This window comes from Mytilus edulis, chromosome 7 (assembly GCF_963676685.1).
Source record: "Mytilus edulis chromosome 7, xbMytEdul2.2, whole genome shotgun sequence".
In the NCBI taxonomy this organism is placed as follows: Eukaryota; Metazoa; Mollusca; class Bivalvia; order Mytilida; family Mytilidae; genus Mytilus; species Mytilus edulis.
Window position 1 is genome coordinate 58971100 of NC_092350.1, and position 11927 is coordinate 58983026.

The 11927-nt window shown below is 31.7% G+C and overlaps 1 protein-coding gene across 1 annotated transcript; it reads left to right on the top strand.

Annotated features, from left to right (window-relative positions):
• Window positions 1-487: 487 nt before the first annotated feature.
• LOC139483267 (fibrinogen-like protein 1) lies at window positions 488-4364 on the top strand. The gene is made up of 4 exons (XM_071267297.1): window positions 488-514; window positions 1911-2007; window positions 3155-3319; window positions 4108-4364. The coding sequence occupies exons 1-4, from the start codon at window positions 488-490 to the stop codon at window positions 4362-4364; spliced, it is 546 nt and encodes a 181-aa protein (XP_071123398.1).
• Window positions 4365-11927: the final 7563 nt, after the last annotated feature.

An 11927-nucleotide genomic window follows, 5' to 3' on the forward strand; every position in this document is an offset into this window, starting at 1 on the left:
AATATTGCAGATTGAAAAGAATATACATCAAAATAGGGAATAATTAAAACAAAGTTTGTAAAAACATCAAACAATTATCTAACGTTCCTAATGCAGGTAAATCAAGAATTTAAAATCGCTTTAGAGGCAGTTTTAATTATTTACAAGAGCATTATATCAAACTTTTTGTTTTCTAGATTTATGAAATTAATATAGTTAATTGCAAACATACAATAGAAATGCATTTTTCCCCAAATATTCTGATATTTATTTAATATTTTTTAAACGAAAAAGTGTATATAGTGCCGCCTTGAAAACTTTATTGAAGTGGATGTAAATTGACATAAATTACTATAAATTACGAGTTTGTCGACAATTTTCTAATTTATATAATTATACAGATTCCCCTTATGAACCAAAGGACTGCAGCGAGTTACCGTCTGGAACATCTAGCGGAGTGTATGATATCCTTCCTTCAAACGGAAATTGCATTTCTGTGTTCTGCGAAATGGACACTGATAACGGAGGTTGGACTGTAAGTTTTACTTTTGTATACAACAGTTCTTTAGATGACAAACTGGAATCTTTGCTCGATGTTTATTTTCCGAATAAAAAAGTGTTTGCAAAAACTTTGTTTGTTGATAATTTATCCCAAATAACAAACGAAGAGCTTTAAACAAATGATACGTTAGATTTGCCACATATTATTGTCGAAATGCGCATCTGGTGCAGAATAATTGGTACCGTTAATGTTATTTATACCACCGAGTTGATTCCTCTGCGGGTGGACAGTACGTACCCGAAGATATCACCAGCCCAGTAGCGAGTACTTCGGTTCTTACATGAAAATACGGATTTTTTTTGCTATTAAAATTTGCTGTTTTTAAAAATTATTTTAAATTTAGGAATACATCTCTCTCAAAAAAAGCTTGCCCGGTTTTGGTTTTACTTTTTTTTATTATATTTCTTTATCTTTATGATAAGCTTTGAATTTTCAAATAGTTAGGCCCCGCGCTTCACTGAAGAGACATTCATTTAACAAAATTTTCCAAATTATAATCATAATCAATTTGCAATTTGTGGTCCGCGCCATCGGGAATTATTCATTTATTTATTTGTGTTGAATTTCTAACTCTCTGATGACCTTTAACCAACAAGTCGAAGCAAACAGACAGCTGTTTTTGAGAGATATTATCGTTACCCACCTACTAAGACTGTCTGTCCGTCTGTTTCGTATCCGGTTAAAGTTTTGGTTTTGGTTTTATTTGGTTAAATATTACACTGCAGACAGATCTTAACGCCACGGGCGCTTTCGTGCTTTGTGTTTGAATCAATTAATCAAAAAGTAATCAGTCAGATAAAGGCATTCGTGATATCAATTTTTCATATTACAATGAGATCAGTGTGATACGAGAAATATGTCTTCATGTAAAAAATTGAGAAAATACTCTGGATGAACTTGTAAACAAACTTTGACGGCTAAATTAGTTCTCAGCTTTCTAAAAATTAATTTTATTGCACAAAACATTAATATTTGAAAAATTAACAGGAGCCAAAATACGAAACCACACTCCTAATTGTGAATTGCTACTTAAGGGTCAGCTGAAGGTCGCCTCTAGGTGCGGGATTGTATCATTGCGTTAAAGATCCATAAGTGTCGTGGGCTATTTCTACGCTTTGGTCGGGTTGTTGTCCCTTTGACACATTCCCCATTTCCATTCACAATTTTATTCACGTACAAGTTCGTTTGAGTGTGTATCTTAATTTAGTGAAATTTCTCTATATAAAAGAACAATTTATCATTACGAACGGTATTGAAATAAGTTAATTCAAAACACATTTGGTTCACTTTTTCTTGTATCTAAGTGAATGTTTTTTTTCTAAAAAAAGTGATGGTTTTGTTAATATTTACAATATCTCTGCTTTTTTAGACAATCCAAAGACGATATGAAGGCACTGTGGACTTTTATAGATTCTGGGATGATTACAAACATGGATTTGGTGAAATAGGAGGAGAACATTGGCTTGGTAGGTCAAGTAATATAATGGTTTTTCAAGTGATCAAAGGAATAGAACTAAGAAGACATTAGTATCACTGTTTTAATGGTCAAGTTTACCTAATCTGATATTTTGCAGGAAAGACTGCAAGGTTAATCCGTTCAAAGTTCATGATAGAAAAAAATCGTCATTTACAATAGTGACTATAGTTGATAAATCAGACAAAACTACAAGCAATATCAGACATTTTAGTGAGCATGGCAAGTGTTTCTAGGATAACTTTTATCATGTTCCGACCAATATTTGAAAAAAACACCAACAACGAGACTTTATCAATATCTAAATTAATCGTTATCCTTACGGATATTATATGCTAATTACAGACCATTATCGTCTCACGCTTTTATTAAAAGGTTTAAACGGATGAGTTTTTATAAGGTTTAACATGTGTCGAATTGAGGGCGTCCCGTATGTTTTTACGATAAAAATATTGTGACTGTAATATATTTTTACAACCTGTTAGTTTTGGACCAATAAATTGACTTTACATAGTTTGGTTCCGTTCTGATTGTGTGGTTGTCTAAGAGTCCCTTTCTTTACATCGTGCAGATCAAAAAGGATTGGCTAATACTTTAGCTGTAATCTAAATACTTTACCGATTAAAAAAGTTTAGTTTAGGAACATATATTTCGATTACATAACTTTAAATCGGAAATTTGAAACTTACAAAAATAAATTTTGAATAACTGTTTTTTTTATTTATTAAAATTCCATCATATGGTTTATCTTCTTTTTTAAAACAATCTATTTATTGTTAAATTAAGACCTATCTTTTCTTTTATGAATATAACATTATACATATTTTTTGCTAAATTTGTTTTACTCCGTATAAATGTAAAGATTTTTGCTGACAAGTAATTTCTTCTCTTTACAGTTAAAGTTAAAAAACCCATACATTTGACAGAATAAATAACATTAGTGTCTAGTAACAAATGCATGTATTTTGACCTATAAATGTTTACTTTCTACACATTGTGACTTGGATGGATAGTTGTCTTATTTGGGTCTCATACCACATCTTCTTATTTATATGTAACTTGAAGGATGTACAGCATAAACAACATATAGCATGATATAGTATCCCCTACAATAGGAACATTATTATTCATATCTTCAGGAAATAGGAATCTGCATGCCATATTTCGACAAAGATCCTACCAAGTCCGATTTGACGTTGAGGATTTTTCAGGTGATACAGCATATGCTTTTTACAATGCAATATATGTCGGTGATGAAAGCACTAATTATACACTCAGTCTGACTGGTTACGAAGGAACAGCAGGTGATTAAAATTAACAGAAATAATTTTCACGACATCCAGGCCTCTTTTACACAAAGTATCACGTGACTACCTATATAATTTGATATTGATCACACAATATAAAATAGAGTTCTTTTATTCATTATATTGTGGCAATAAGATAGATCCAATTACAACTAAGTTTATTTCAAACTAAGTCAATTTCTTTTGCAAAAAATCACTGTTCCGTGGATTCATGCGTGTACTTTGAGGTTTTAACAAATTTTAGGTGTTTTATTTAAAATGTGACCTAATAACAGAAACACAAAGATTGCTCAAAACTACAATAGTAACAGATTTTGTGGCAAAGTTGAGGATTTATTCAAAATTTGTAAAAGAAGGACATTTCTAACAGAAAAACATACGTCTTCTTGCAGTTATTCAAGTTTCAAACACAAATTGATTCATTATGATCAAAATTGACCTCCGATGTAGATTCAAACAAAAACATACCACATGTGTGATACGTCTGCAACTGCAATATGTAGTGAAAACATGTTGATTATATTACAATTCAAAAAAAATGTGGGCATTTGTTCTAATTGTGTATAATAATGTTAGTCCCTGTCTTGTTTCTGTTTACCTGTCCTTTTATAAAAGATGACATAGTCATGTCGATCAAACAGACATTTATGCACTCAGTCAATTAGAAAAGTCCGACGTCTCGATGTTGACAAACTCGCTTTATACTACCAATTGGTCTCTGAAGGATAGTTATTTCATTTGCAATCATACCATAGTTTCTTATTTTTATAACTCATGCTTTACAGGTGATGCCACGGTTGATTATTATGGTAATCAAATGAATGGTATGATGTTTACCACTCGTGACAGGGACAACGATATAAATTTGACGGACAATTGTGCCTTCAGTAAGAAAAGTGGCTGGTGGCATGCTGCATGTACGTATGCCAACCTCAACGGCGGTGTGTACACAGCACAGTTTGTTCAAGAAGCTATTTACTGGAGAACTTGGAAATTGAAAGGACTTAAAGGGACAAGAATCATGATCAAACCAAAACCGTAAACTAAAGAGATCTTTTTTGAATAGAAAAATGTCAAACTGTTCATTATTAATTATATCTGAATTTTTGCTTTTATTCTGGTAATTAATTGTTGATTTCGAACATGCCGGTAACTTTACGAAACTATGATTTAAATTAATTTAATGAAATACGATTATCAAACTGTGTATACTAGTTTTACACCTAATTGTTTAAGACTCATTCCCCTAATAACCTTATTTAGGAATCCGTATATAATTTTTAGACAATTCACTACTACAGGGTATACAAACAATATTTATGACATAAATTCCGTCACTTTGGATTTTCTCGGCAACCTTTGGGAAACGCATACAATAATACTTTTAAGTAGGATTGATATCTGTCGATTTGACTTGTCATGGTAAAACTGAATGCTTTCTTTTTGTTATTCAATCGTAATGTAAAAGCTTTGAAATTTTAAGTACGATGCACTTTCAATCATTATTCAAATGTACTTCGTTCAAGACTTTCAAATCCAGCAATGCTACAAAAATCATTAATTTCTAAAAGGAATGATCGAATTTTTCTCATAAACTTGTTGTCATTTGTAAATAAGCGTCAATTTAAAATTATTATGTGAAAAAAATAAAAATAATAAAAATACCAAACTCCAAAAATTCAAAACAAAGTCCTTAATCAAATGGCAAAATCAAAAGCTCAAACACATCAAACGAATAGAAAACAACTGTCATATTCCTGAATGCAGTCATAGGTGCAATCGTATTACATTGAAAGGAAATTACAAATAGTTGAAAGATTGTTATTTATAGTTTTAGCTAATGCAACTTTATTTTAATGATTGGTAATTTTTTGTCGAAAAAAATAGTCCTTAAGGTGATATGGGAGTATAAATTTAAAATTGTAGTATATATTGATTTATGTTCAAAAATATAATAAAAATGATAGGTCACCGAGCATTTTCTCAAGCTACAGGTTGTATTGATTATACAGGAAAAAACGTCATTATGTGATTAGAAGCTAAACTAAATGATAAAATTGTAAAATAAAATACGAGAAGATAGCTTTCAGATAATGGTTTGAGAATATCATAAGAAAAGATAGGGTCACCGTACGTTTTTTCCGGCTAAAGTATAAAATAGCAAAATTACATGCAGATTCCTTCAGAAAATGCACTATTTCAGAGTAACCTCCCCTTGAAATACCAATTTAAATAATAAAATAAAAAATCAAGCAAAAATAATCTCCGCTTGTAAAAATAAAGATATTTATAAGTTAAAATCTTATAAATTTATTCTTTTAAATGAAAACTCACATACGTTATCTGCATTTTTCATCAAAATTTGCTAAAATGATTGAAAGTCTGGACCTTGGATTCTCTGTTATTTACAATCCAAAAGGCGAAAGACACCCATACTATCTTAAATGTAGCATTAAGTAACCATAAAGACCAAATATTACACAATTAATTAACTCATAATGATAAGAAATGAAAAGGTTGATTTTCTATAACTTAAAATTGAGAATGGAAATTGGGAATGTGTCAAAGAGACAACAACCCGACCAAACAACAGAAAACAGCACAAGGCCACCAATGGATCTTTTAGGGGAAAGGAATTTAAAGAGAGCGAACCATATTACTGATAGGTAATTTGATAGGTAACTTGAACGACGTTATAGTTCCGTTATTTTAATGAACTCAAGAAAAACGGATCCGGAAAAGAGCCATATCAGGATTTTGGAATTAACTTTTCCATAACAGTAAGATGACGTCATTGCCAAGTGTCATAGAATACTAAATGTCTACTCCCCGATATACTGCTCGTAGTATCATATATTTTCCAGATGTTATTCCAAATAAAAACTACCCGTCAAAATGTAATGATTTCTAATTCTGAGTCCCACTCCTGAATATCAGCCATACCATGCATGATATACCTCTTGTGTTATTGTATTTTCTTTGAAGTAGGACATTGGATTGGAATAAATGCAAAGACATAATTTATGTTGTTGGCATTTGGCATCTGACATTGCTTTAATTGTCTGAATACACTCTGCGAATTCTTATGATATACGTGTAACTTTTTTCCAAAAATATTTCGTTGAATATTGTTTCCGTTGACTTGAAACTACCACACTATAAAAAAGAAGATGTGGTATGATTGCCAATGAGACAACTCTCCACAAGAGACCAAAATGACACAGAAATTAACAATGATAGGTCACCGGACGGCCTTTAACAATGAGCAAAGCCAATACCGCATAGTCAGCTATAAAAGGCCCCGAAATGACAATGTAAAACAATTCAAACGAGAAAACTAACGGCCTTATTTATTTATGTACAAAAAATGTTCGAAAAACAAAAATGTAACACATAAACAAACGACAACCACTGAATTACAGGCTCCTGACTTGGGACAGGCACATACATACACTGCACATTTAGAAGCGGACTTCGATATGCCTTTTTTTTAAAATAAATTTGCCGAATATAATATGATAAAACGTGACAAAATATCTGTAAATCTAAGAAGATAATCTTTAGGGTTCTTAAGATGCTAATAAAAGTACGAAGAATTTCATTGGTTGATAAAAGCTCATCATGTTATTTCTTAAGATCTAGGCCAAAACGAGCTAGAAGTTATCAATGGACAACAAAACAATTATTTGCCGAAGAAAACCATAAAATACATGTATCATGACAACAAAATTGACGAAAAGACAAACAGCAGTATACTTAATACTACAAAGAAAACTTAAGACTCAGAAACACAAACTCTTGAAAAAACCGGGGTGATCTCTGTTGATACAAAACATTTTCATATTCTGCTCCATTAGCCGAACCTTGAGGCAAGTTATATTCAATAAAAAGACGATTTAAGTGACGTTATTTTCGATTAAAAGAAAACAGGGTTATGGTTACAACAATTGGTTGATAGAATAATGGCTCTACGTCATACGTTATCCAATTAAAGTTTGCATCCAAAGGTATTTTTGAAAGATGTAGCATACTTTTGTGAAATAAAAAATAAAAAGTAAAATTACAAAAAAAAACTCCGAGGAAAATTCTAAACGAAAAATCCCTAACCAAATGGCAAAATTAAAAGCTCAAACACATCAAATGAATGGATAACAAATGTCATATTCCTGACTTGCTACACGCATTTCCTTATGTAGAAAATTGGTTTTATAGATAGCTAAACCTCTCATTTGTTTGACAGTCGCATACAATTACATTATATTGATCACATTGTGTGAACAAAACAAATGGACATATATGCGTATTGTTATGCGTTTACTTTTTTTCTACATTGGTTAGAGGTATAGGGGGAGGGTTGAGATATCACAAACATGTTTAACCCCGCCGCATTTTTGCGCCTGTCCCAAGTCAGGAGCCTCTGGCCTTTTGTTAGTTTTGTATTATTTTAATTTTAGTTTCTTATGTACAATTTGGAAATTAGTATGGCGTTCATTATCACTGAACTAGTATTTATTTGTTTAGGGGCCAGCTGAAGGACGCCTCCGTGTGCAGGAATTTCTCGCTACATTGAAGACCTGTTGGTGACCTTCTGCTGTTGTTTTTTTTATTTGGTCGGGTTGTTGTCTCTTTGACACATTCCCCATTTCCATTCTCAATTTTATAATAGGTAAAAGTGTCAAAAATAGGGGTACAGAAGTCAACATTGTTTATAATCTTAATCACCATAAAACAAACAAATATGTCAACAAAATGTGAGATCATGGAGTTTTTCCACAATCCCAATAAAGCGGATTTTTTAAAAAGCGAGTTTCTATCAGTATCTCACGATACGTTTGATGCTTACAAAAATTATGATATCGTGTATTTTCTTGTATTATAGGCGTTGCATTAATTATTTTACATTGACATGTTAATAAAATAGGAAAACAAAACTTTTTTCAATTTCATGCTTTTCTGGATTTACCTACACAAATAACGCTCATTCCGAATATTTTAAGTCCAAGGACGTTGTGAACCGCAACAATTGAGGTTTTTTCACTGTGCCAATGAAGATTGAAAAGAATCATAAGCATCACGTCTCTTTAATTAAAAATGAATTGATTATATTTTTAAGTAGTCAAAACTTCAAATTATTAATTATGTTATTTTAAAAAGACATTTCATTTGCACACTGCTAAAAAAACCAGTTAATACGGTATTGATATATCACAGACAAACTATGTTTTATATAAATGTGATAGTGGTTTTTACAATTTTTAATCAATTTGTGGCAAGTTCTGATATACAATCACAGAAGTTGGTCATAGAAAGGGATACAAGAATAGTTCAAAGTGGAGAATCAATGGCGACATTGCAAGCGGTTTCAGATATTGAATGTGCCATGATTTGCACAAATGTTAACAATTGCTGCTCCGGTAGCTATGAGAAGAGCTTAAAACAATGTTCATTAAATCGGGCATGCAACCCAACAAAGGAACAATCTAAAGAATCACAGACAATTATAAAAACTTCAAAACCAGGTAGGTTTTAAGAACATGAAGTGATTAAAATTTCTGATTTATTTTTTGTCTAGTTGATTATTTAAAATCTTTGTTATACCGAATACATTAGTACTTACACTTTTTTTAATATTAATTTTTAAGAGTAGGGTCTTTGATCGTTACAAATAAATGGCCTAACAACAAAATATAAAACACATTTAACAAACTTAAATATTTGACACTCGAATAAGTTGTGACCTTTTCACAATAAATTGTTTGTTTAATACGGTTTTATATATTCAAGTAATTGTGTTTGAAACAATAATAATCATGAGTAGATATTTTACAGTTATAAGAGAGAAGACGTTATTAAAGTCAAAATATATTTTATTGGCGAAGTAAGATCATGGCTTCTGTCGGTTACCAACCCACAAACAAAGGGTCTTTGGGCAACCGTAAATAAAATGCAAATAAAATAGATAAATAAAATTCAAAATTCAAATAAAAACTAAAATGAAATGAAAATTTTGAAATAATAGGGTGCTGAATTGAACCCTGGCAACAGATGTCCAAAATCAACATGAGAAATTTCGTTTGAGGTGAAAATAAAGATAACATGGATTAATGTTCTAAATAAAATAATAATTCAGTGATAAATCAAGTTCATCGGTACTGGTGCAGCCTATAAAGTCCGCCCTAGTGATGAACTCTTCTAAAAGACTGTCATAACATTATTTATCGGTTCACTATGACTGTTAATCCGTTATCACTCGTCAGATGGACGGCATACTGTGGTTAATTGTGTTCATAGACTGGCGAAGAGTTGTAAATCCAGAAGCCGTGACAGGAGTTCTATGTTGAGGTTAAAAACAAGCAGAAATCTGTAAAATAAGACATAAAACAGCAGTATCGAAAAATATAAGAGGAGGGATGGGTGGGTTTACATTGATTATGCGTACAATAAACTCAACAATCTGACCTTAGATATATATAGTTACTTCCTAGGAGACCGTGCATTCAAAATATTGTGAGGAGTGCTTTAGCTGGTAAAATTGATATGCCGTGTAATCGAATTAAGACATGCGCGTTACATTGACCTGTGCATGAACTGTGGCAAGTCTTGTCTTCCTCTGATAACGTGATTTAACGGTCAAGCCCTTTAAATCGAATTATAAGAGAGAAGACGTTATTAAAGTCAAAATATATTTTATTGGCGAAGTAAGATCATGGCTTCTGTCGGTTACCAACCCACAAACAAAGGGTCTTTGGGCAACCGTAAATAAAATGCAAATAAAATAGATAAATAAAATTCAAAATTCAAATAAAAACTAAAATGAAATGAAAATTTTGAAATAATAGGGTGCTGAATTGAACCCTGGCAACAGATGTCCAAAATCAACATGAGAAATTTCGTTTGAGGTGAAAATAAAGATAACATGGATTAATGTTCTAAATAAAATAATAATTCAGTGATAAATCAAGTTCATCGGTACTGGTGCAGCCTATAAAGTCCGCCACTAAACAAGTTCAAAAACGCTCATTTCACAAAGAATGTTTTGGAACTTGTTACCGCCAACCAGTACCATATATTGAGAGTCGATTTAACAGATAACTCTGATTGTTATATTGTGTAATAACAAGAATCTGACCGCAGTAACTACTAGCTAACAGATTCCCGAAGCCAATAACCTACTTCGCCGTTTGATAGACAATAAATAGATGAAAATAGATAATAAATAGCATAAATTAAAATTGTAACTTGTAACTTGTATAAAATTAGATAGCTTTCAAATCTGACAAATAACATATTCCTTCTCACTGTAGTTTGGTTCAATCACTTTTTTGGAATATTGTGCTTGTATTGCAATCGTGGTAACATTTGAACAAAGCAAATTTTACTACGGTTACAAATCTTGGAGAAAATCAATATCGCTTATAAGTTAGGACCTATTGTATAGAACGGTTGTCCGATGTCATGTTCATTTTAGTGGATTACTTAATATTACAGGGCCCTTCAAAAATGAGCATACGATTAGTTTATCTCTTTACTTAAAGTGCCCCATAACACTTTGACCTTGCTAAAAAATTGTGATACGAAAATGTATGAGAACACAACCATAAGTAACTACAAACTTCCGAGCAACAACGAAGTTTTGGTGATTGAAAACCCAACTTTCCAAGCACGCTTTTGGAAACATGAAATATCTTAAATTGACAATCAATCAATAATCAGCTCTAGATTGGTAATTTACAATATAGAAAAATAAATAAAATTGAAATGATAACAGATAAAAATATTTGACTTGCCAACTGTTATATGAATGTTTATAATCAGATATATGGTTGATACTTTTTATATTACCATTGGCTGAATTCTACTTTTACTATCAGAAAATATATAAACTAGAAGATCTGACATGAACTGTTTTTAAACTTAATAGCGTGGTCGTAAACAGCTATATACCACCGTACAGCCTTCACCATTAAACATAGTCCATACAGTATAATAGCAACAAAGGGTCCCGGCAAACAAGAAAACAAAGCCATATTTAAGTATAAATCAATTTAAACGTACAACAAGTATAAAAGACTGCGACACACAACAAGTTTGTGAGAATTAATCCCTACCGTAACCGGGGACATCGGTTAACAACACAAAATAAAACAAAGTTGAGGTAGGTTTGACTCATTAGCTAGACACAAAACACAATACACAACTAACAAATAGACTAAAGACATCAAGTGCCCACCTAAGAGTACTCGCAGTTACTGAAAGCATGTTCAAAGTCAATTCAAACTAGTTAATGAATCGTGTTGCCCAGACAAAAAATTTTAAAACTGAGGTGCAGTTAAGACCCCCCAAAATTTGACTCTAAAAATAGCCGATGGAATATTAGCCGTCTTAGGGGCGCTCGTCAATACGGCATTAAAACTGGTATCGTGTAATATTTTGTTTTGTTTGTTTAATTTTGTTTTTGTTTTTTGTTTTGTTTTGTTTTGTTTTGTTTCGTTTTATTGCATATCATGAGTATGGCGTGCGACAACGATTATTATGCCAAATCATTTATGACTGCTTACAATAACTAGTATTCTCTAATAAACGTATATACATAAAATTCCATGTA